This window comes from Pecten maximus, chromosome 16 (assembly GCF_902652985.1).
Source record: "Pecten maximus chromosome 16, xPecMax1.1, whole genome shotgun sequence".
NCBI classification, from domain to species: domain Eukaryota; kingdom Metazoa; phylum Mollusca; class Bivalvia; order Pectinida; family Pectinidae; genus Pecten; species Pecten maximus.
Window position 1 is genome coordinate 30,153,217 of NC_047030.1, and position 26,659 is coordinate 30,179,875.

The 26,659-nt window shown below is 34.9% G+C and overlaps 2 protein-coding genes across 4 annotated transcripts in view; one reads left to right on the plus strand and one right to left on the minus strand.

The window, feature by feature from the left end:
* Positions 1-18,213, plus strand: part of LOC117314695 (cell death protein 3-like) — a 29,027-nt gene extending 10,814 nt beyond the window's left edge. For 2 of the 3 annotated variants that reach the window (XM_033868784.1, XM_033868785.1), the window contains exons 2-9: positions 3,122-3,282; positions 6,773-7,496; positions 9,420-9,529; positions 10,123-10,290; positions 10,904-11,129; positions 11,800-11,955; positions 13,624-13,733; positions 14,678-18,213. In XM_033868784.1, coding sequence (XP_033724675.1) covers positions 3,148-3,282; positions 6,773-7,496; positions 9,420-9,529; positions 10,123-10,290; positions 10,904-11,129; positions 11,800-11,955; positions 13,624-13,733; positions 14,678-14,794 — 1,746 coding nt within the window. In that variant the 5' untranslated portion in view covers positions 3,122-3,147 and the 3' untranslated portion in view covers positions 14,795-18,213. Of the gene's footprint in view, positions 1-2,284; positions 2,373-3,121; positions 3,283-6,772; positions 7,497-9,419; positions 9,530-10,122; positions 10,291-10,903; positions 11,130-11,799; positions 11,956-13,623; positions 13,734-14,677 lie in introns of those variants that run through there. The other variant, XM_033868783.1, reaches the window with a different exon arrangement.
* Positions 18,214-19,380: 1,167 nt separating this feature from the next.
* LOC117314696 (ran guanine nucleotide release factor-like) lies at positions 19,381-26,619 on the minus strand. The gene is made up of 6 exons (XM_033868786.1): positions 26,419-26,619; positions 24,023-24,138; positions 23,191-23,304; positions 22,520-22,621; positions 21,826-21,978; positions 19,381-21,024 (listed from the first exon to the last, which is right to left on the minus strand). The coding sequence occupies exons 2-6, from the start codon at positions 24,109-24,111 to the stop codon at positions 20,904-20,906; spliced, it is 579 nt and encodes a 192-aa protein (XP_033724677.1). The 5' UTR covers positions 24,112-24,138; positions 26,419-26,619; the 3' UTR covers positions 19,381-20,903.
* Between the last annotated feature and the right edge of the window lie 40 nt (positions 26,620-26,659).

Consider the following 26,659-nt stretch of genomic DNA (forward strand, 5'->3'; position numbering starts at 1 on the left):
AAAATATGCAGAAACATGCAAACATGTAAAACCAAACATAGAATGCCGACATGTAAAACGAAGCAATAATTCTACCTCAAGAAGGAAAGATATTATTAGAATTTATATATTTACACGGAGAATAAGGTTTTCAAAACTACAACTCGGTATGTTCCTATGACCAAGAATGAAATATTTTGTCCCAGGTTTCTTACAATTGTCCCTGAGTTTAAAACCATCACCATTGAGATTTTACAAATTTGGTCTGAAAAGATTGCAACAAATTAACTATTGTAACTTATAAAAATCACACTATACCAGTACGGTTACATTAAAATGTGTAGTTTGCAAGACTATACAGTCTGTACCGTACAGAACAGTTCAACAGTTTTGTTCAAAAGTGAAAACTTGATTTCCCCAGAAAAGAGTGTCCGTGTCAGTTAGAAAGATCTCTGCAAGATTTTGTTTCCTAAGATTTTTTACCCTGTGATTTCGTGCAGTAGAGTAAAAAGGACATGTGTAGAAATGGTGAAACTCTATAACGGCCAGATTGTAGAGTACTGCATTCATTCCTTAGTCTAGTATGTATGTAAAATGTTAGTTTTCCATCTCCTACTGTAAAACATTTGGAATAGAAATGATATCGTGTTTTAAACAGCTTTTAGATGCAACAAGAGTTCGAGTTGTTAGTATAGACGAGTTGAGAGAATTATATTGTGTTACAGATGAAGGTACGGCTGATTTTCTTAGTTCTGTCATACATCTTGGGAGAGTGATGTCTAACAAATAATTTGACATAATATCATCTTTAAAGTGTTGGTAGATTAACATGTTTACGACCTGTATATTACAGTTCCCATCCTGTCTCAGAGTAAAGCGGTTCTAATGATGATGATGACTTGTGTGAAATAAGCTGTTTAAACAATTTCCAGTAGTTTCTGGTTGTTGAATAGATGTATCAGTAATTTTGTAGTCTATATGATTAAAACAATTTGCAATGGCATGCCTTTTTTTTTTTATATTTACAAACCTTGCTCTGCTCTGTTTCGTAATTAATATTATAAAATATGGAGGAATGAGTATTTTAGTTTTTTTTGTCTTAATTTGTCTCGGAGACGAATTTGGCTTCTTAATGCTGAATCAAACCAGGGTTTGTATCTTGGATGAATAGTAATTTGTCTATAAGGTATACCTTGTTTTATAAGTTTCATTAAAGCTTGTGTAAATATGGAACAAGCTTCATCTTCACATTTTCTGGACTGTTAATTACATAATCCCAATCTACATATTAAGTTATTTTATGGTTTGATTCAACATAATCTGTATTTTCATATGACCAAATATTAATGGTACGTTGAAATGATGTAGGTTTTCATCTAAACAGTACAGGTATTGGTGTATTGGTGTATATGTAAGTAGCTCGATGGTCACTTAATGTTGATCAACTTCGATAACCCAACTTTCACATGACGAAAAAGCTGAACTAACCAAGATAGGGTCAATAAGGGTGAATGTTGCTTGAGTGACGCTAGTTTGATCTTAATTCAATTAGGTTGATTACAAGATAATTTGATAATGGTGCAGCTGTGAAGTCATAGTTGAGATCATTTACAATTATGATGTATTATCGTTGATTTCGAGGGATTTTTCAATATTGTCCATTCAAAGTTAGCCCAACCGCTGTTAGGTTGATTTGGTGGGCGATATATATTGCACAGTAATATATTTAGAATTGTTGAGTAAATTTTCACCAAAATTGCTTCTAGGCTATGATGTTCAAAAGTCTGTACCTCGTTGAGCCCATATCGAATCAGATATAATATACATCATTGCATATCTCCCTTAATTAAAAGCATTCCTGACAGATATATAGATTTGAACAATATTAATGTGTAAGACAATACATATAGGTCTCCAAAGGAAAAAAACGTGAATAGAAAAAGTTGGATTTTAGAAAGTATCAAAGGAAAAAAATGGATGAGCATTGAAATTGCCTTGGTAATCTATCATTGGCATAATAAAATTCCAATATGAAAACTTAGAGAATCCCGCAAGAAAAAACACTTCCTAAAATTAATTAACCCCATTCCTATTATAGGTGCATTCTTTGCCGACGTAGAATAAATTTTAGTAATGATACTTTAGAAAATATAATATAAATTCACACGGAGTTGTCATGGTGCAAAAATATCGGCGAAAATAGTAGTTATTCCAACTGAACTTCCCCGTCAATGGCAGGTAAACTGGAATGACGTCACATTATTCAGGTTAGGTGAATCCCCTATATTTTCCCACAGACATGTGCGCAAGCGTAACTAGGTCACATGATGTAAATACAGTCGTACGCGGGCACCTGTTGAACACAAGTTTTAAGTCGCTGTCCGTTAAAATAGGTAATTTCCACTTATTTTATTTTTTGATAAATAAATTTTCATTAGAAAGCAAGCGATCTATATACCAACCTGCTATTTAATAATCTGTTTCCACGATTTACCTTCGGATGATTTGCATGTTTTGAAATTGATAATCCAATTAATCGTACTTGAATTTATATATATGTGTGTGTGTGTGTGTGTGTATTATAGCAGACAAAAATGTCAATATCATGTATTTTTATCGTTTTGATATAACCTTTAATTTTGATATATATATCATTGAAATTAGATATTTAGGTTTTGATTTTTAGATAGTGCAGTTTCTTTGACACTTGACATCATGTGAAGTATCCTAATTAATTGTAATATGTATACCGATATATAAATAATATAGAGAAACAAGTTCAATGATTTCTTTAGTTTCTTATGGCCCCGACACCAGATTCAGACATTCTGACAGACATATATGTCTTGTGTAGACATCTGCCCGTGCCAAAGAAAAAAACCTTGGGATAGATTAAAGTGATGATTTTCAAAAGTTTCTGCCCCGTATTCCCTTGACATCGATATATATAAATTTTCACACCATTGTACAGTGTATATGTCCATGTTACAATCACTCCAGTTTGACTCAGAGGTATTCAATTCGATCCTGTTAAAGTATTTTGGCAAAATATTGAAGTGCATATATCTGTAAGATAAGTTAAATTGTGAAACATTCAGCTCCTAGCTCTGAAAATACATGTGCATTTTGTCTGATTTTACAGGGGAAAAAAGTTGATGTTGAACAGGTATGGAAGACTACCATTTGGAATTGCTTCGAAAGGCACGACCTATTATCGTCAAGAATATGGCAGATATTGGAGCTGTTTGTGACCATCTCATTGCTTTTGACATCTTGACCGAAAGTATGGCTGAGGAAATCTTGGTAAACAGAAACATCTATTAAAAATATTCTTGATGCTGCATTTGAATAAATATCAGAAAACATGTGAATAACAATATTGCGACATATTTATATATGATTGTTTTGGCGATGGGAAGCTTTACCAAAGGAGTCCAGATAGTCTTATAAGGGAAATCAATTTGAGAGTAATTTTTACTTATTTTCTCAAAAAGGTGATTTATAAGATAAATATAACTTTACACTTGTCATCATTGTGCCCTTTCAGGAAATGTCACAATAAAATTTATCTGTGATAATATTTGGCATGTTGAATAATAGGTTTACTTCAAATTTTAGGTTGACCCATATGTAGAAAAGAAAAGACTTGAATTAATATTCATACATTGTCATTTCATATGATTTGGGACATATATTTAATGTTAAGATGATTCTATAACTACTCCACGTAGTCCGGGGGATGGACACCTTTACAAAAATGTCCAAAGAAACAACTATGTTTTCAATCATTTCAACTTTTATTTTTCACCGCCATGAAATGGGGGGAGGTTTTGGTTTGGTTTGGTTTATTAGGTCATCTGACCCGAAGGGTCAGGATGACCTATAGTCATCATGTTTCGTCCGTCGTCGTGCGCCGTCCGCCGTGCGCCGTGCGCCGTCCGCCGTTCGCCGTTCGCCGTCCGCCGTGCGTAAACTTTTCACATTTCAAACTTCTTCTCAAGTTCCACCAGTGGGATTGAGCTGAAACTTGCCTGAAATGATGCTGGGATGGTCCCGACCAAGTGTTGTTATTTTTCGGGTCAGTCTGAAATCCAAGATGGCCACCACAGCCGCCATTTTGAAAACACATTTGAAACTTCTTCTCGAGTTCCACCAGTGCTATTGAGCTGAAACTTGCCTGAAATGATCCTGAGATAATCCCGACCAAGTGTTGTTATTTTTCAGGTCGGTCAGATATTCAAGATGGCCGCCATGGCAACCATCTTGAAAAACACATTTTAAACTTCTTCTCCAGTTCCACTGGTGCGATTGAGCTGGAAGTTGGTGAGGATGTTAAGGAGGGAGAGTCACCAAAGTGTTGTTATTTTTTGGCTTTGTAAAAACTTTGACATGGCAGTCACGTCGGCCATTTTGTAACATGATTGCGCAATCACGGTTCTTCTGAACAACACCTATTTGAAACTTCTTCTCAAATTCCACCAGTGGGATTCAGTTCTTACTTACCAAAAATGATCCTGAGATGGTCCTGACCAAGTGTTGTTATTTTTCAGGTCAGTCAGAAATCCAAGATGGCCGCCATGGCAACCATCTTGAAAAACACATTTTAAACTTCTTCTCCAGTTCCACTGGTGCGATTGAGCTGGAAGTTGGTGAGGATGTTAAGGAGGGAGAGTCAACAAAGTGTTGTTATTTTTTGGCTTTGTAAAAACTTTGACATGGCAGCCACGTCGGCCATTTTGTAACATGATTGCGCAATCATGGTTCTTCTGAACTACACCTATTTGAAACTTCTTCTCAAATTCCGCTGATGGGATTCAGTTCTTACTTACCAAAAATGATCCTGAGATGGTCCTGACCAAGAGTTGCTATTTTTCAGGTCAGTCAGTAATCCAAGATGGCCGCCATGGCAACCATCTTGAAAAACACATTTTAAACTTTTCCTCCAGTTTCAATGGTGCAATTGAGCTGGAAACTGGTGAGGATGTTAAGGAAAGATAGTCAACAAAGTGTTGTTATTTTTGGCATCGTTAAAACTTTGACATGGCAGCTAAGGTGGCCATTTTGTAACATGATTACGCAATCATGGTTTTCCTGAACTATTTGAAACTTCTTCTCAAATTCCACCAGGGGGATTCAGCTCTAACATACCAAAAATGATCTTTAGATAATCCTGGCCAAGTGTTGTTATTTATGGGTCAGTCAGAAATCCAAGATGGCCGCCATGGCAACCATCTTGAAAAACACATTTTTAACTTCTTCTCCAGTTCCACTGGTGCGATTGAGCTTGAAATTGGTGAGGATGTTAAGGAAGCAGAGCCAACAAAGTGTTGTTATTTTTTCGGCCTTGTAAAAACTTTGACATGGCAGCAGCAATGGCGGCCATTTTGTAACATGATTGCGCAATCATGGTTTTCCTGAACAACACCTATTTCAAACTTCTTCTCAAATTCCACCGGTGGGATTCAGCTCTAACTTACCAGAAATTATCCTTAGATGGTCCAGACCAAGTGTTGTTATTTATTGGGTCGGTCAGAAATCCAAGATGGCCACCATGGCCAACAGTGCCACTATATACTTGCTACAGAGAATACATACTACAATAATATAAGGGTTTTAATTTAGAGTCAGATGACCGTTAAGGCCCCTGGGCCTCTTGTTTTGTTTAACGTCCTATTAACAGCTAAGGTCACCGCCATGAAATGGGGGGGGGGGGGGGGGGGGGGGGCATATAGTGTTACCCATGTCCGTTGCGTCCTGTCCCATTCCATCCCTCCCCTCCCGATGCAATTGCAATGGAACTAGTTAATCTCAGGAACTGCTGATGTGATCCTCACCAAACTGTGTTTCTGGGTGTCAAGTGGCAATGAGGGCATTTAATTTATGAGACATTTTGTATTTTTTTTATTCATTATGAAGTATTATGGATACAATGTGTAATTTGAACAATGTAAGTTATTAGTTATTAGAGACATGTAAGATTCCTGAATCAAGGGTAAAGTTTCACTTATGATATATCAATGTAAAACAATGTAACAATGTACTATATGTATACAAGACTTTTTTATGAGTTACTTCCCTTTGTGAGTTATATATGCAGCCTTCATTTGATGCTGATTATTTTCATTTGCTGGATAGCAATGTTGTTAAAGTGCACAATTGTCAGAAAATAGATGCTAGTTTAACACCTCAAACATCTGTTATTTTTTTATGTTTGTTTTAAAATACACAAATTTCCAACAATTGTAATGTAATACCTTATAATTCAATCTACATGCACCCAGAGACCTAAATATTTTTAAGGTCTCAGATGTACCTTATATTAATTTGTTGATAGAATATGAATATTAATTTGCTATTGTTGGAAGAACATAACTACAGCAACAACAAGAAGATATTCTGATGTAAATATTAGATGACAATAATATCCTATACAATGTAGAGCTGGAAATATGTATCAGATTTAAGTCTGAGTTTCCTTTATTTCAGAGGAAATTTGGGCTAGTATCGGATGAATGCTTGAGGGCTATTTATCACTAACATGCATAATATACACTAGATTATCGGCTAATCCCCCCCCGCTTATCGACAATCTCCTCCCCGAAAGATTGCAAAATTTGCTATACTATAATCATTTCATTTTCCGAAATTTGGCCCCCAGACCCAAAATTTGCATTAGTGCCAATGGCGCTCGCATTACCACTTTTACCCCCCCCTTTTTTCAAATTCCTGGATCAGCACCTGATAGATATTGTCACTTTTTTATCTCTGAAAACAGTTTGATTTTTATTTACAGTCGAAGTCTTCGAATGCCAGTAAAGCAAGAGCACTGTTACATGTGCTGGTGATGCGGGGTCCAAAAGCCTTTGATTTATTTCATTCAACAATGATAATCACAAAAAATCACACAATTGCTGACATTTTGAAACCACCTGTGTCACCTCAAAAATTGAAGAAATCAGTATCACTTCCCTCCCCAGAATGTGAAGACTTCCCTGGTGAACCTGTTCAATTAAAGTATTCAACTATTGATCGGCGAGCTAGGAAACATCCTCTCTCACGTCAACAAGGAGTAGACGATGCTAAAACAGAGTATGGAGAATATGAAATTGAAACGTCACAGAAAAAAGGAACAGAAAGTAAAGAAGTATTTGGGGCATTAGCTCAAGTTTGTGAGGAAAGCAATCTTAGTTCAGGAATTCTAGTTTCTGGATCTGATCAACATGTCAGCCATTTTGCCTCTGAGGATGTGAGTCAAGAGGCTGACATTCATCGGGAAATGGACGACATTCAACGTTATAGGGATCGTTCAGAGAATGTGGGTCATTCTTTTGACCGCTGGACAAGTATTCCTACGGACAGTAAACAGATCACGGACCCATTTACTAGCTCACAGGTTCAAACTGAACAGGGAAACCAAGTTCATGTTGCAAGCAAGGATGATTTTATTCAACATTTAGTTGAAACATCGTCTTCAAGTCAGCTTGTGGATGAGGATGAGGATGAAATGGAAGATGAAGGTAATTATAAAGCCTATTTTAGTGGTCATCATGGTTCCATAAATTTACCATTGGCGACCAGTTATTTAAGAAATAATTAACGATGATTCGTGTATTATTGCAGGATATACAACGAGGACGAGGATATTTTGCAATTAAATTAATAACGAAGGCCGCAGGCCTGAGTTATTAATTAAAATTGCAAAATATCCGAGTCCGATACAGATACAGCAATACAGTACTACGATCAAGAGCATCTATCATATGGCATTGATTTTGAAAATCTAAAGAAAAAAGGATTAAAAAAAAGAAAAGAAAAAGAAAAAAAAGGAGGGCCTCCGTAGGATTCGAACTCGCGTCGTGATAAAAATATATTGAAAGACTAACCCATTAGCCCACTCGGCTATAGTAACCTTTTATGAAACGGGTGAATATTAGATATTTAAAATTGTGACAGCCGTGACTCACGACCGTGTATTATTGGCACGAGCGTGGGTTATTGGAAAATAATACATGGTTTTAAACCAATCAAAACCGGCGTTACATAGCAAACATGGTAGAATGACCTATAAGCTAGGCGCCTGCATGGCCACTAAAAAATTGTACAAATTTGTGATTTGGTTAATCTTTCAAAGGTTGCAGTCAACGCTAAAATGATGTTAACAATTGAAAAAGTTACAGAGATGTTAAACTGAACTAAAGAATTAAAAGATGATCTTTTAGAGATAAGACAACTTGGGTACTTTGGCGACTAAATTTTCTAATTGGCGCCTAGATTTTATGACTTGGTAGCCAAATAGGCCACCTAGTAAAAATATCCACTTTGAGCCCTGGAAAGTATTGTGACATACCTGCCATACTTACAAATAAAAAATCAAATGCATTCCTTTTATTCTTGAATTGACTGAAATCAATTACAGAAGTGAAAGAAGTAATTCTCAGAAATCTGAAGGGTCAAAACATACGTCGAATAGACATATGTCCCTTTAATGCCAAGAATTATATCTGAATTTGGGGTCAAAAACATACTCTTTTTCTTAAAATCCTTACCCAGGCAAAATGTCTTCATGTCAATTTGACCTGGAAAAAAATTGACCTGAATTGACATGAAGACATTTTGCCTGTGTATCCTTCCACTTGAATAAAATCATTTTGATTAAATTTGATTTGCAGCTTCAATTGGTAAATTTAGACGCCACCAATTGAATTTTGTGTAAGTAGAGAGTCTGGTCCTCAAGATGAACAGTCAGAAATCTGTCCATTTTAAAATCTTTTAGATTTATCCTGCATCTGGATTTTGTGCAGATATAATTTTAATGCTTAGGAGTATCAATGTAAATAGAAGGTCTGGGAAATATGGATTAGATATTAGAGTTGAGTATTTTGTATAAATCATCTTTGGATGGTCTAGATCTTTAGAGACATATCCCGAAATTGGAAAGTCTTTGTGATATTACTACATATATATATGTACATGTATTTACATTTGCTCCGTATTTCCCCATTGACACAATGCTAAGAGGCAGTTGCCACCATATGCCTATAACACGCAGTGCCTCAGGCACTAACACCCAGTAGGTCATGTGACATTAAAAAAGGCAGGATTTTTTTTTGTTGGTTCAGTTTTTTTCAAAGTTGACGGAAATGGTAAGACAATGTAAATATAAGTATTGAACAGTGGATTTAATGTTGTTATAGTCGATATGGCAGCAAGATGTATGGTGGGCAACTGTAGCATGGGAACCCGTTAGGTTCCCATGCCATTTGCCCACCATACATCTTTTGCCATATCGACAATAACAACATTAAAACCACTGTTCATTGCTTAAATGAACAAAATTTAATATGATTACTGTAATACCTTGGTTATCGTCATGACTACATAATACAAGGTGTCTTTATATTAGCTTATAAACATCATATCAATATGGTTGTTTCTGACAGGGAGGAACTGGCCGGCCACAAGGAAACACTCACGCCCGCTAGTCCACTTAACTTTCCGACAACCAGCAATCGATCGACAGAAGTTTATAAAGGATATAACAAGCAATGAGGTATAATAGAGTATTGTGTTGTGTACCTTGATTAGTTCCTTTCATTGTGTTGAGACTAATAATAATATCAAAACACCAACCAGTGAATACTGACATGCAAACGAAACCGTAATACTACGTAAAAATGGATAAAACAGAGGTTAAGTATAGGGAGAACCATGAAAAAGTACAAACGGTAGATTAATCAATCTGTTGTTCTGGAATGGTGAGCAACTTCTGCTTCATCAATGACTCTTGCATGGAAGTCAAAATTCAAATAATGTCATGTTCTCAAAATGAGAACTTGGGGTAACAATGGAAACACATGGTATCCAATTGTCAGGGGTAAAAACACTTTCTAAATGAGCCAATTTCTGAAACTTTGCATCCCAACGAAACTTTTCATTGTAATTTTGTCTGTCGGCAGTCATGGAAATCATGATATTGGAAATAAGACCTTGAAAATCAAACAGATTGCACCTGGGAGATGTTAAGACAATAGATTCAGGAAGTGTGGATGTTACTATCTAGAAATGGAAAGTTAACAATTGGGAAGTAAAATTGATAACTGACAACCGTATATTGTCCCTGTACATCTTTTCCTGTCATTTTAGGTTTATCATATTGATCCAAAATGTCAAAGACGACTTGTTATCTTCAATAATTCTGTGTTCCCTGGATTGCCACCGAGGACCACTGGAAATATTGATGCAACAAGTTTGGATCTCCTCTTCAAGAAGATGAGTTACAGTACAAAAACTTACAGTGACTGTTCTTGCGAGGTAATTAATAATTATCACATTATTGTATATTCAGAAACCCCCTTATGAGGAATTGCTATAAACATGTGCAGCTCTGTAAAAGGGTATATTTTATAAAAAGGGGCTTGATGATATATCTTCTTTATGTTATTTATTGATCAGAATTATACCCTCCTGATTCCAAGAAGATAAATGCTATAATTTATCAAATAAACAGCCAGTTATCCAGTTAAATCCTCAATGTTATATTTATGTGTAGGTCACTATAGTGTAAAATGGACATGCTTTTTTTTTGTTGCTGTGCCATTCAGAAATCAATTTTGACATCATAATGGACAATAGTATGTGAATGGAGCAACAAAACAGCTCTCTCTGTTTGATTAAACACTCTGCATTTTGAATTTAAGACCTGTCATAATGTAAGTTTTGTGAGATATGTAAAAAAAAAGTTAATGTTGAATTTGTTGTCATTGCATATGAGATTTTATGAAACTCATCTCAAAGTTTTAAATTTTGATGACTAAGCGCTTAATTTAAGGCTTGCAAAACAAAAACTCATGTCATAAAATCTGATATGAAATGAAAACACATTTAAGATTATATATGAAATATCTTGTAAATTCTTCTTTTACAGAGGATAATGGATGTTCTAGGTGAGGAGCTAAACAGCAACACGTTACATCACATGGAAACGTTTATTTTAATACTTTTATCTCATGGTAAAGGGGAGAAGATTTACGGATCTGAAGGCAATATGGTTGACATAAAGGACATCACAAAACTGTTTGATAACGAGCACTGCCCAGCCCTTAAAGGAAAACCAAAGCTGTTCTTTATTTCAGCCTGCGAAGGACAACAAAGTTAGTATACATCTAAATTCATCATTTATTTCTTTACAACCCTGGTACTGTAAAAAATACTATTATAGTTTATCAAAATTTGTAACAAATACCATTTCATTGTGTTGTCACTGTAAAATTCCAATCTAGGTCATTATACAAATACTGTAATTGACACAAAAAGTGTGCTGTACGCTTACAAAGGCACAAAGGTGCACTAACAATTAAGTTTCCATGTGAAATCTGGGTGGAAATTGTTTGTTTGTTTTTGTTTTCATTTACATACCTTTTTGAAGTGAAAACAATCCAGTCTTTGATTAAAAGCCTAAAGGTTATATTGGCAGATCAGCATGAGGTAATGAACTTTTTACATGTTAAAATGAATTAGCACACCCATTCTCTTTTCTTGAAAAAAGGTGTGCTTATTGAGTCCAATGCGGTATGTGCATGAATTCTCAGTGCTGATAAATTTGTGACAGTTAAAAATATTTGTATGTCTTGATGATATGGCCGGGGTAGGTGCACTGTACTGTTGGCTGTTAAACTTAATATTTTTACTATGCTGACTGATTATGAATGAGATGAAGGGAAGTAACTCCGGTAGAGAAGAATATAACCCAACCTAAGAAGAATGATGACGTTGTCAAAATTATTACAGTTTTATAAAGAATTAATATTTTCTGTTTAACAGATAAATCAGGTGGGGAGGCCTGTGTGGATTCTAGTCTGGGAAATGTAGGGTACGACAGTCTCTCACAGGACATGCTCAACAGTCTCGTTTCCATGGAAATGGATGACGGAAGAACTGAATCTAGTGACATGTTTATTGCCAGGGCAACAACACAGTGTAAGTTTATACTCAAAACACAATTGTAAATTACAGGTCACAGGAACTTGGCACAATATATACATAATATGAATCATGAGAATCTGTTTAGGTCCCTGTGTTACAGAATGAAATGTTTAAGATCCCTTTGGTTCTAATGATGGTTACAGGGGCCTGTTGGCTTGCACTTCATGTGTCATTCAGTCAGAACATATTTAGTCTGATATCTAAAATTGACTTTTTGTCTGTATGAGAGATTGGGATAGTAGTCATGTCACAGAAAGTTGACATACTCCAACATTATGCAGAGTTATGGTCCTTTTGCCATGTATTTTTGGTTTAGTTTATTTTGTTAAATGTGCTATTAACAGCCAGGGTTATTTAAGGACGTGCCAGGTTTTGGAGGTGGAGGAAAGCCGGAGTACCCGGAAAAAAAACCCACCGACCTACAGTCAGTACCTGGCAATGCCCTACGTGGGTTTCAAATTCGCGACCCAGAGGTGGCGGGCTAGTGATAAAGGGTCGGGACACCTTAATTACATGTAATAACTCAGCCACTGTGGCCCCTTTTCCATGTGAAACTTCATCTAGTTGATATCTCATACTGTATAAGTTGTAAAATTGCTTGGTATTTTGTGATGTCAGTCAATCTGTTTTGATAATAGGTTTGTGGATCATACCAATATGAACAAATACATGTACATGTAGTAATTTTAGTACTTCAAATTAATTTTGATTTAATTTCATAGTTTGCTTACCAACCATGGAAGTAATAAATGTTTATACGATAACACTGACAACTATCAGTTGTTCAATTGTATGTGAGTACCTGTTTGGACGAGTGTCATCTACTATATTTAGCTCTTGGTATAAATACATGTTTTTGGTCCTATATACAGAAACTGTATCTTGTGACGTTTTCTATATATGGAGTTATGGAATTGCTTTTGACAAATAAATAAAAAAAAAAAAGTAAACAAATGAGTGAACTTTTGCATACTTCACCAATCAGAAACATATAATGTCATCATTATTACTCTTGCTGCCCGAAATAAATGTATGTGGGAGGCAATTGGAGTAACTGGAGAAATCCCATGTGGCCAGTGCAGTGAACCCTGAATGTGTTCATGTCTAGTTCAGGAATTAAACCTGCCCTTTTGTGACAGCTGAATACGATATCCATTAATTGTATAATCAAATACTTGCCAACTTTTTAAAATTCTCATGGGGGAGAAAGTGTGTGACATTTTTGACCGGACAACACATTTCACACGCAACACATTTAACAAACAAAAACTAAGGGGAGATAATTTCCTATTGGAAAATAACTTCCCTGCAAAAAACTCAAATAAAAAAAAAAGAGGAAAATAAATTATTTCAAGCTTGGCCAATGATATTTTTTATTTAAGTTTGGAAAGATAATTATGTATAAGTAACCAGTTACAAAATAGATGCAAAATTACATTACTTTTAATTATTTCTGGGAATTATTTATCAAACTCACTAATTTAGCTGCCTCTAAATAAAAAGTATTTACTTCGATATGTTATAAACATAGATTATCAGACTTCTATGCCATTATGACACTGAAGAGTATTAATAGTTGGGTAAACACAGAGATTATGCTTGAGGAATCTTTAATATTTCAGTGTTCTCTAGTCGCTGAGTGTTTTGTCTGGTGTTTTTCAGGTGACGCTACATTTCAGCAAGTCTCCTTTGGGTCACAATTTATCCAAGCTCTCGTTCATGTCATAAAGGAGCATTCATTTATTGATGATGTAGTAACTCTTATGGACAAGGTGAGTACAGAGATGTGGTCGTGTTATGGCTTTAGATTTAAAATTGATTGTACGTCAAATTAGCCCCTGAACACTATATATGCAGGGTTGGTTACTAGTCTTTATTTTTGGTAATTTCTTATATCTCAAAAAAAATAAAAATAAAAATAAAAAAATATATATTATTTGAGAATAATAATACAAATGACAATTTTGATTATTGAATTAATGATTGTCAAGATGTTATTTAAATGTCAATATTATTAATTTATTAAAAAGTTAGCGACTGATGTTTGTCACTCAATTGCAATGCCATAAGATGAAATATTACAATGTATGTCATATCATGAGATACAAGAGATCCCAGAGAGATCTTGGCACCAACCATTGAATGACCCATATCAGTCAAATGTAAGACTGATCTTTTCTCTTCTTCCACTCTTCCTTAAAAGCATTACCATATAGCAAGAACCTGCAATGGTCAAAATTTAAGATTGTCATATTCTTTGTCGTCCATTTGGATCTTTCAATCAGATTAGCTTGCTGGAGACCAAGGGGAACCTAGATATTCAAATTTGACAATGACCCATAATAGCCATTTAGTACTTTAAGAATAATTGTTAATGAAGTTTCCATTGTCAAAATCCAAGATGGCTGCCTGTTGGCCATGTAATTGTCAGGTTGTTCCAATACAGCAATATGCAAAGCTAGGGATCAAGGGGAACCTACATATAAAATTTGAGAAAGATCCCTTTAGTACTTTCTGAGAAAAAGTGATAGCAAACTTCAATTGTCAAAATCCAAGATGGCTGCCTGTCGGCCATGTTGTTTTCTGATCGGTCTTAAAAAGCAATATGCACAACTAAGGATCATGGGGAACCTTATACATATCAACAAGGTCCAGAAATGATAAATATCACAATAGATAATATTTTCTATATGCAGTGTATTCTTTCTTGTTTCAGATGAACCAACTGGTGCAACGACCTAGTGGGAGCCCCCTTGTGGAATATTCAAATACTCTCCCAAAAAAGTTTTATTTCTTTCATAATTCTAAACACTCATTAACATTGACAATTTAGAATTATCATACTTTTTTTTCTATCTTGGCCCTTTGAAAGAAAGACAAGTCATTGGCCGCCCACTGTTTCTCTTCCTTGTATATTGTAACTAAAGTTTTACACACTTTTGCACTGGCAAGGAAACCCTGTAGGGCACTAGTGTGATATTTGTTTGATTATAAGCTGTTGAAAGGAAAGAAATGAAGGACAATCAAGGAATTCAACACCAAATAAAAAATAAATAAATAAATAAATACAAAATCCAACATACCTCAACTTTTTTCAAGGAAAGATAATTGATGCATTAATTTAATTTATAAATCATAAAATGTTGCTATAACCTCACCAAGTTGACAACATCATCTTTACGTGTCTTTAAATCATTTCTATAATTCAGTAGTTTGTAAGGAACTTGTCACAATTATAATCAAGTCCATTCCTTTTGTGTCATTGTAAATACATGTATTTTATTAGGTTTAACATATACATTTAGTAATTTATTATGAATTTTATTTTCAAAGTTGATGACCTTATGTCATATGTATATCACAAGACATCATTATTTTTAAAACACTTTATAGATGTTTTCATAAGAGAAATTAATTTAAGTTATTGCAATTTATTTTGTTGTGAAAATTCTATTGGATGCGAGTATTCCCTGAAACACAATTATAGAATGACAGTGTTAACACTAAGAGTGATTAAGTCAAAAATAATTACCGTCCCTGTCAAAGATTATATGAAGGGATGAATATTGTATGTAAATGTTTAAATGGTGAGTAAATCTTTTATTTGAAAAGTAGGATGTGGTCTAAAGTTGATCTGAACTATTCATTGATAAAGGGAAAAGTATTTTCAACATAACTTATCAGGAAATATTTTTGCCATATTCACTGAAATATCCAGATGAGTGATACAGGCTCTCTTGTTCAGCAATACAGTATACTGTACTGTAAATGTATCTTGACTTTAAATCTGCACTTTCAAATTATAGTGTATTATACAATTAACAGATTAGTTTGTCGGTGAATTAGCATACCCCACTTCATGCGATTAAAATTAGTCACCTCATGATTTTTTACATTTACAACTTTTCACCACAAAGTTATCCATGATCAACCACAGGTTTTCATCTCTGATTAAAAATAAAGACTCCAAGATTTCTTATTATGTAATAAATAAATAATAAGTTTATATCAGAAACGAAAACCTGTGTTTTCAACCAAGTATTGTACCATTTAAGCTGTTAATATGATGGTAAAGGTTATGTAAAATATGTAGTATATTATCTGTTGTGTGAAGTATTCATTAAATCCACGTACTTATGTTTAAATCAATGATCTATTATTGAGATGGAGACCAAACAAATTTATTTGTCATTTATCCTTGTATATAGTTGATGAGATATTATGAAAATCTTAAAATATTGTTCATGTCTGTGCAGTTTTGCGCAAGAATCTGTGTAGGTGACCCAGTTTGGATGAGTAACACTAAGCCATTTAATACTCTGAGTTTATAATTAATTATTCTAAGTTGGAAAGAAAAAGTTAAAAACACATATATGTGCATAGTGTCTGCCTGGGTTGGGGGGCAGGTGTGTATTCAGCCATGAGTGGATGACTACTGGGTGTAAGCACCTGATGGACATTTTTGTCGGAAACTCTTGTTTTGACTAGGCACATGCCTCCCATCCAGGTACATAACATGCAATATCAAACATATCTATAAATTCTAATTATAACAGTAATGGAAAACCCACTGTATATATACATAGAGAATTTGAATTTCTTTCCCCTGTACATATACATGTATTACATGTGCGAGTGTGTGTGTGTGTGTGCGCGCGCGTGTGTGTAATACTATATATTACTCTACATTGTATGCTATTAATACCGGATGGTTTTTTTTTTGTTAATATTATTATAACATGGAGAGAACTTAAAATAGGCTTAAGCCTGATGTTCAATCCTATTGTTTTTCAAACAATAAAATTTGTTGAAATGAAATGAAATCCATGTATTTATGTTTAAATCAATGATCTATTATTGAGATGGAGACCAAGCAGGTCCTGGTTTCTGACATATCTTGCCAACTTCATGGATTCATGCAGGAGTTTCATGATTTCAGACTCCCTGCCCTGCTTCTGAATAAATTCATCAATAAAAATCTCCAAATTATGAGTAAACCTGTCTTGATAACCCTGTATGGAGCCCCTATTCATCTTGTTTTGTTTGTTAAATATGATGCACGTGAAATGTGTTGTACGGTCGAAAATGCTACTCCCGCACTATTTAATCTCCCCCATGAAGATTCTAGAAAGTTGACAGGTATGGTTTCATCAATGTGTCCAACCTAAGGGAATTCAAATCCTTAACTTAAATATTTTTCAGAGGAAAGTTTTATACAATATCATGAAAAAGTTAAGTTAAGGAACTTTCTTTTTAAACTCTGTGATGCGTCATATGGATTTATTTTAAGTTCAGGAATTTTCTTAGTTTAAGTAATGTTGATTGATGAAACCAGGCCTGCTGACAAGTCATGTATTTATTTAGTTTTATAGTTTTTAATAAATCGATTTCTTGTATAATAACAAATTAAACTATTGGATGTGTTTGACTTAGTGTGGATTGAGAGCCAATGTATAATGTATGTTATATATGATGTGAAAGTTTTGTCTGTTAAAGAGGCCAAATTGGCTTGGCTGTTATTCACTTATATTCTTCAGCTTATGAGGTGAAGACTGGAAAATTGTATTCAAGTAAATTTCATAGTTGATTTATTAGCATTAATGAGGAAGACAAATACATGCCCTTTTATTTTTACTAATTGTTACCCACATGTAGCTAATAGCATTACCCTTGGGGGGAAAAAGGGAAAAATAAGGACCCCTGTGACCTTGTAAGTATGCCAAGGTCGTTAATTGGAACACCCAACTTTTTACTTGCCAATTTCATGATCTTTCATCAATAGGTCTGTTGGTTTAAATTACAGGAATTCGTTGATGCCAAACATTTGCTACACCTCAGCACTACCTTACTAGCCTTTAGGACTTAGGAGCTAAATTGGTTTTTATGTAAAGTGCATATACTTCAGAACAAAAATTTTGCATTTTCTTTTCAAAGATTACATGAATTTTAACATACATCTGCCATATTTGATCACAATTTCTGCTCCCATAGAGAAAAAAATTGACAAAATTTCCAGAATATTTCAAAAACATATTTCCTTGGAATTCCAATATTCTGTGTTAGTGTAATGTTACAATACTGCTAACCAAAATAAAGCTGTATGTAAATGAAATATTGTAGATATGTTATAGATGAAGTATTCATGTCAATAATTATATAATTAGTAATTAATATGAACATTGTCCTTGATTACACTGTATAAAACTTGAATATAGTAATGTTTTTAGGAATCATTAAATCTTTATACAAATGTACATGTGTATGTGTTGTGTTTATTTTTAATGCACCATCATTCAAATCACCTTTCGTCAGTGGTCCATAAACAATTCTGTTTTAAAAAAATCATTATGGATCTTTCTTATATTCAATAGGTAGTTCTCTTGTTCCCCAGACGTGTACAGTGTACCGTATATTGAATATTGAGACTGATCAGAAAAGGAAATGACTGGCAGGTGTCCATTTTAAATTTTGACTTTTGAAATTGGTAATTATTATTTGTCAACAAATTCTTCATGGATCTTTCTTCGATTTATAGGTAGGTTCCCCTTGGTTTCTATTTGTACATGATCAATTTTGAATTATGAATGTTGAAATTTGGTATTTGATTGCTATTTCTTAAGAGGTACTGGAAAACTATTTCTCAAGCTTCATCTGTATGCTCCCGTTTATACCTACCGGTAGTTGTACACGTACAATTTTGAAAGTGATTTCAATAACAAACCTTACTGATAAGTAGCAAGCAACTTTGATTTTTACACTTGAAATTAGTTCTAGCGGTTTCTTTAGAAATACTGTAATCACCATACATCAGTTCCCCTGGTTACAACTGAAGTTTGTTATCACTTTCTCAAAAGTTCTTGATAACCTTTCTCAGATTTCAAAATTATATACACTGTACTATGTAGGTTTCCTTTGGCCTCTGCTTGTACTTCCTCAATTTTGAGACAGATAAAAAAAAAAAGAAATAATGTCCAACATGCTGCCATCTTGGAATTTAACAGTTGATGAAATTTGGTTTTGCTATTTTTCAGAAAATTCTTATTTTTTTCTTTCTTTTTTTTATATTTCATACATAGATTCCCTTTATTATCAAATGATTATGAGGAAGGGAAAAAAGAAGAGAAAAGATCTGTCTTACAATACTAGATCCAATAAAGAATATTCAATGATGGGTGCCAAAATCCCACTGGAATCTCATTATAAGTTTACTTTGAGCTTTAACATTTACGAATTTAAAAAAGAGAGGAAGACAACAATCAAACTATATCATTTTCACCACAATAAAGATCATGTAAATCACAACAGAATGTTAGAGAATGCTTTAGTGGGTATAAATGGGTATACAAAAATCTGCCTGACAGGTTTAAACATCTCAGCATCATAAATTAAAACATAAACACTGTAACAACAAACCAAATCTCCTGATCTGTATTTCTTTTATTCCACACCCTTGATGTGTATGATATTGTTATTTTCCAACATGAAACACTTCTTTATATACCGTGTTATCAATATAAAAACATATTTCTATGTGAAAAAATCATACAGTGTATAATTCTAAAATTGAACTGAAGATTATGACAACAATATTTGACAAACATTTAAACATAAAACAGAGCAATGTTTTCAATAGAAACCTGTTTTTCCAGTATAGTCACTCCAGAACCACAGTGCATACACATGTACATATTTACTAAAATAATGTGTGTACCCAGTATATGATGTTCACGTGAAGCAATCATTAACAAATATGACAGTTTAATTAAGGTACCACAGACGTCTGTGTAACTACTGAATACTGAAATACTCTTTCAAACATCCCAGCTGTGGCCGGCTCTTTGAAGTACCCAACTTGTCTCTGAAAGTCATGGATGCATCACTAAAATATCCTCGCTTTGGGTCTCTTGGTTCCTTCCTCCAACAATCAATGGTTGTTGGTTCGTCGCTCTAAAGTGGCCTGGTTGTCTGTGTGGTCATCCCTCGGACACTCCCTGGTTGTCTGTGTGGTCATCCCTCGGACACTCCTGGTTGTCTGTGTGGTCATCCCTCGGACACTCCCTGGTTGTCTGTGTGGTCATCCCTCCAACACTCCCTGGTTCGACACTCCCTGGTTGTCTGTGGTCATCCCTCGGACACTCCCTGGTTGTCTGTGTGGTCATCCCTCGGACACTCCTGGTTGTCTGTGTGGTCATCCCTCGGACACTCCCTGGTTGTCTGTGTGGTCATCCCTCCAACACTCCCTGGTTCGACACTCCCTGGTTGTCTGTGGTCATCCCTCGGACACTCCCTGGTTGTCTGCGTGGTCATCCCTCGGACACCCCCTGGTTGTCTGTGTGGTCATCCCTCCGATATTCCCTGGTTGTCTGTGTGGTCATCCCTCCGACACTCCCTGGTTGTCTGTGGTCATCCCTCCGACATTCCCTGGTCGTCTGTGTGGTCATCCCTCCGACACTCCCTGGTTGTCTGTGTGGTCATCCCTCCGACACTCCCTGGTTGTCTGTGTAGTCATCCCTCGGACACTCCCTGGTTGTCTGTGTGGTCATCCCTCCGACACTCCCTGGTTGTCTGTGTAGTCATCCCTCGGACACTCCCTGGTTGTCTGTGTGGTCATCCCTCCGACGTTCCCTGGTCGTCTGTGTGGTCATCCCTCCGACACTCCCTGACTGTTATCAACAACCAGGCACTCTCTGGTTGTGTTATGGGGCCATCCCTCAAAGTTTGGTTGTGGGTTGCTCAAACATAACCTGGTTTGAGATATAGTTTTTTGAGGTATGTGTAACACCAGTTGTATGAGAACCACCCCTATAGGTGTTGCTATCCCATCCTATCTGTTCTAAGTACCCTGGTCCCTACCCAGTTCTCCCACCATTGTCAGTGTGTCTGGTATACTCTGGGTAAATTGTCAGCATCCAGATGGATATTGATGAATATGACAAGCCGGATCATTCAGCTCCGAATAGCCCAGTGTCGTTGATGGTCAAGGTGGTCAAGAGCTGCTGAAACTGCTCCACGCTCCAGCGATCAACATTGGTGGCAACAGCCTGATTACTGCTGCTCAATGAACTGAAAGTAAAGCAAACAGACACCATTAAAATGTTTGACTCAGTATTAATGATTCAATAAAATGTTTTATGAAGAGTGACTGGAAAATAATTCAGTATTAACAAGATTAAATTTTTCTTATTTCATTTATCAACTTCTAGAATTTCCATGTGAAAGATCAACATATTAAAATTTTAGGAAAGAATAGACCTGCCATTAAAGAACAGCTATAAATGTACCTAAATTAACACTTTAAAATGATGCTCTCTGGTAATAATGGAAATTATGAATCACAGAAAATATTTACAGTAGTGATTTCAGTGAAAAAAAAAGTAAAAAATTGTGAATCTCCTACAAAGTTCAATAAAAAGAAATTTGGCAATAATGCCAGTGTTATTCTTGGAAATATGTACAAAAACTTAATAAAACATACTTGTATATATATACCGGCCATGGTTTACATAATTCTCTATAGCATCGATATATCAAACCAATGTATTTCTGTGATTTTGCCCAATCCCTTTGTAAAGTTCAGTTACAAATAAAAATATGTTTAAATCAAATGTGATTGTTTTTAGTGAGATTTCTTGGTCAAGTACGCACTTTCTAACACGGGCAATTAAATTTTTAAATATCATTAAATATTTGCAAGAAGTTTCAATGAGGACAAAATAAAGTGGATTGGCACACAAAACGACAGGAAAACACTGCCATCTACAGTCTATCTAATTAATGAGTGATTGACCACTTGACCCAAACACATGTATACATGTATTAATTGTATTAAGACATAATAAAATGAAACTGCAGCCAGTAACCTACTTTATCATTACAGGGTCGTTGAAGGTCACGAGAATATCGGTGGTGAATTCCAGAATACGGAACAATCCCATGTGTATGTTAATCGTGTTTTTGAAATCTTCCTTAAACTTGGAGACTTTCTGTTGTCCAAGGACATAGCGGGCACTGCTACACCTACAAAAACAAATTTTGATAGTTCATCATATTTCAAACTAAATTGGATACTCGATAATTTATTTTCACTTCCCGTGATAAATGATTCAATGCCAAACTGGAAACATTTGCCCAGCATCTTTTTTGTCCAGGCAGAAAGCTATTCCTTTTTCATGCCATGTTAATTTTGTCTAGTGAACTTTTATTCTTTGTTTTCAAACATTTTAGCTTGTACCTATAATTAAGTCTATCAAAAAACATCAGTTCAAATGCTAGCTGGCAAATAAGTCAAACTATGCTTGATAACAGAGCTTAAAATATCTTCATTTCATGTAATACGATTTAAGATAGATACATCTGCACATGAACATATATATATAGTAAAACTTAAGAATTATCTTAATACACAAAACAATTTTGGTCGATTATAGAATAAGAACAATTTTTTTCTGGCTTGATTGTGACTGCACTTTGATTTTCTGGCACATAAATACAATATTTATTCTGATAGATTAATTTGCTCATAATTACAAATGTACAAATGAAGTCTCCCCAAACTTACTGTGACATGGCTAACTTATGAGTCGGCATCTCCGCTGCCTCCAGAATGACGTGGTCACCTTCGCTGACATCATTGTCGCGCACCAAGTCCTCGTAGTGTGTTCTACAAAGGTCACAAAGATGAGTGGGAATTTACTTTTTTGTGTGAAGGAGGGGATCGACACAGGGATTTTTCTCACTGGTTTGGGAAGGGGCCGTTTTGTCTCATTTTGGGAAAAAAATTGGTGAATTGGGAAAGATTTTTTCAGTAGTAAACTGCAAATTTTGGGAATTTGGCTTTAAAATGAAGTAACTGCAATTGGGAATGGGGCCTATTAACGGTCCCAAAAAGCCCTCAGAAAAAATCCTGGGACATTTTGCAGAATGTTCATATAGATAAATACATACCTAACCAAATGCATATGAAAGTTCTTCAAGAAACAATCACATGTTATATTTGTGATAATTTTTGCATAGAAAATAAGTAAATTTTCCATCAAAGAGGGAGATTTAAAGATAATGGCGATTGCCAAGGAATTTTTTTCAAAACAGAAAGGATTTAATCTTGATTGCTTCCTGAATTTTATAAAACTTTCTGAGGTATCTGAATTTTAGACAAGCGCTATTCCTAAAGTAATATGGAAAAGTAAATTGGTGATCTATATATAGTAACATGTATAGTACAAGACTTACTTAAGAGCAACATCATCTGGCTCCTGAACAAATTCCAGAATTTCTATAATGATGCTTTGATCAGTGCTGGAGTGAGTGAAAACCTCCTGGTGGTCTGGTATTTCTCTGAAATTACTAAATAAAACAACAAAATAACTTAAAGTCCACAGTATATAATATACATGTACAGTATATATCAATCATCTATGTCTGTGTATATACCCTGATTTACCAATACCTGGGGTCATTCATTGAAACATCATAAATTACATTACAAGATGCTACATCATATCAGTTTGAATCATTGTTGGTTGAATCAGGAATATAATTTCATTAATGTGTCATTTGAAAAGATACATCCACTTATTCAGCTTGCATGCATTCAATCTTAACTTTGTTTTGTTTTTAACTGCGTATCTGCATTTTGCATCTACCGCTACATTGACCAATCACATACTTCATCTTGACCAGTAACGCCACCTCTCGCGTCATATCCGGGGCCAAAAGAATATTTTACGGCTATGCCGAACAAGTTTCAATTTTACATTTAATAAGGGTGTCAAAGAATATAAAAAACATATCTCAGAGTAAAGTATCGTATTTATTCTCGAATAATTATCAGCCCCTTTGGATTCCCCTAAAGCAAAACTGTATATATATCTGAAGTTTGGGGAGGACACATTTTGTGAACCACAATTTGGTAACAATCATAGAATCGGATATTATGTAAATATAATACATATATATTTAAGAATGGGCTTATTTGTGGACAGGGGCTAATTTGCAGGTAAATATGGTAGATGTATTTAATATTTATCATGAGAAGTAGCTTATTTAATTCATTAATACAAACCTCATGTCCTGAGCGTCTGGAGGAAATATAGCAGACATGGCTCCTCCGAACAGGTCTGTCACTGACTGAGTCTGATCCATGGCCGACATACGGAAGGTTTTCAAGTTTTAGCTGATCTGTAATGCCACAAACACAATAGGATAACTTTTCTTTTTATTTTGTTATTTAATAGGATAACTATAGGTGAAATGTAGATTCACAAACATGTATACCGAAATGCCATACAGGTACGTATACCATATTTAGTGTAAAAGTTAAGTATCATATCAAACTTCAAATAAGTTCGGCCCTTCGATTCCCTAGTGTAATAGTTCAGTACCGTATGTATTTAAGCTGAAATAAGCGCCTTCCTTAGTGTACTTTATACATCATTAAATAAGCCATCTCTCTGGTGTAATCTGTTGGGGGCACATTCTGACCATGAAGTAATTATTGTGAGATTGCCATTCCAAAACAGACAGTTAATTTCAGTCCAATAGACATAATATAAACACAGGCTATGTTCCAGTATATAGGCTGCTAAGAAGCCTTTTACTAGGAAAGCTTTCAGCATTTTTTACCGAAGTATTTTATATCAAAATACATCTGATGCTAAACTAGGAATTTTCAATTAAGGACGTTTTTCAACTGAATTTTTAAAACCTGATATTTCTCAAGCATAAACTATTTTCATTCTTATATTGAATTTGTATGAACTTTAACAATGACCTTTGACTCATGAAATTTCAATGACTCCCCATCCCCCACACAAAAAATGTTTTGAATAACATATACAGTACCATACATACACAAATGTACATTGCATGCAGCTAAACCTTGAATATCTTCTTGCAAAAATACATTGTACATGTAGTATATGCTATCACTGAGTAAGGGGGCAGCTCAAATTGGCACTATATCTCTCTACTCCTTAGACAATTTTTTGTAAAATCAAATAAATTAAACCTTGACACAGTAGTGAAAATAAGAGGAGTTATCTCCCTTGGTTGGATATAATCCTGCAGGGTGTCAGAGAGCGGTCTCTTTGATCCAGAACCCTGCAATGTATGTGAAGCCACAAAATGATCACATCACAGATCATCACTGCATTGTTTGGGTTTTGGGGCCCTGGGAGCAGTCAAAATTAAGTCTTTAGAGAATTAAGGCTAGCACTGGTGACACAATAGACACATACAACTGTATAACATACAATGTACCAGTTTTCTCTACAATACATATACCCTCCTTAAAATGAGCCAGGTACTGTTTCGCTCTACGAGCTTTAATTGTGTCAATCATCCTAAAACAGTGATCTTTATACAGATCTACCTTAATATTTGTTTGTCCAAATGCTGTACTATTTACAATTAGAACTTGCTACACAAGAAAGTTTAAACTTTCTTGTGTAGCAAGTTCTAATTGTAAATAGTACAGCATATATTGTGATAGGGTTGTCTTCTAGCTTCGAGCTTGAGCTAGAGGAAAACATTTAATTGTGTGTCCATACTTCCGTCTGTGGCAAGTTCTAATTGTATATAGTACTGTATAATATATAGTGATAGGGTAACCTTCTATATAGCTTCGAACTACTACTAGGGGAAAAGTCTACACTTACTCTCTTTTCTATATATGTTTGGTGTCGTTGACCATTTGTTGACCAATCCAAGTGCAAGCTAAAGGAGAATGACGCTTCCTTGCCGTCATGTCATTGGAACTTGAACCTGACATGCATGCCTTCTAAGCTCAGTTGATTGAGCACTATAATGTTGCACATGTGTCCGTAGTAAAGTGTTTTTTTCTTCATATCCATACCAATCATCATAACATAAAATTCTACTTTTGCTTAGATTGCATGTTCATATATGTAAAGAATAATACGTGCATGATTTCCAAAATCATCAAAAACATTCAATGCAAGATTCCTCAGGTTCTTACGTAATTATGACCATGCCGCCAACAACTGTCAAAGGCTCTGAATTCTGAACTCTGGTGTACATGTATATTAAGACATAAAACGCTTTGTGTTTTGTTTTATTTTAATAACAGGCAAAATCTTCTTTTTTTTTTGCGTTCACGGGCTGAAAGTTTTATATAATATTATGATAAACTACACAAGCACATTTGAAATCATAAATTTCAAAAAATATGTGGCCATGGGCTACTTTTACACAAATTGAAAAAAAAACAAAAAGCAAAAAAAACATACAACTAGATCTATTCAATATTGCGATTGAGAAAAGGAAACCTCTTGTTAGAAATACACAGGTGACGACATTTAAGCATAGGTCCTAGCCTCGTCTGTCAATACATCCAATGATAATGTATATTGGATGTATAGACAGACGAGGCTAGGACCTTATGTGATCTAAGATATATATTGATATCACAGAATCTTATATATTTATATATTAACTTACCAACAGTAAAGTATCAGAACAGTTTTGTTTCAAGTTGATGTTGAGAAATATCAGAACTCCGTGTTACTCCAACCTAATAAAAGCCTAGCTCAGAACAGTGAAATCGAAGAAATAACCCGCCCTTGGCTGATCAATCCAGATTTTTTTGGTTTAAGGCGGATTTAACAGGCTGGAATAAACGTGGTGTAATAGTTTACTACTGATATCAATAAAACGCTTTCTTTCTTCAGCAAATTTAAGC

What these genes read in the sequence shown, in the direction of transcription:
- LOC117314696 (XM_033868786.1), bottom strand. Translation starts at nt 24,111, where the DNA reads ATGTCGGCCATGGATCAGACTCAGTCAGTGACAGACCTGTTCGGAGGA. An exon ending in CCAGACGCTCAGGACATGAG is followed by an intron (nt 23,305 to 24,022) that starts GTTTGTATTAAT and finishes TGTTTTATTTAG; the next exon opens with TAATTTCAGAGAAATACCAG. An exon ending in CATAAGTTAGCCATGTCACA is followed by an intron (nt 21,979 to 22,519) that starts GTAAGTTTGGGG and finishes TTGTTTTTGTAG; the next exon opens with GTGTAGCAGTGCCCGCTATG.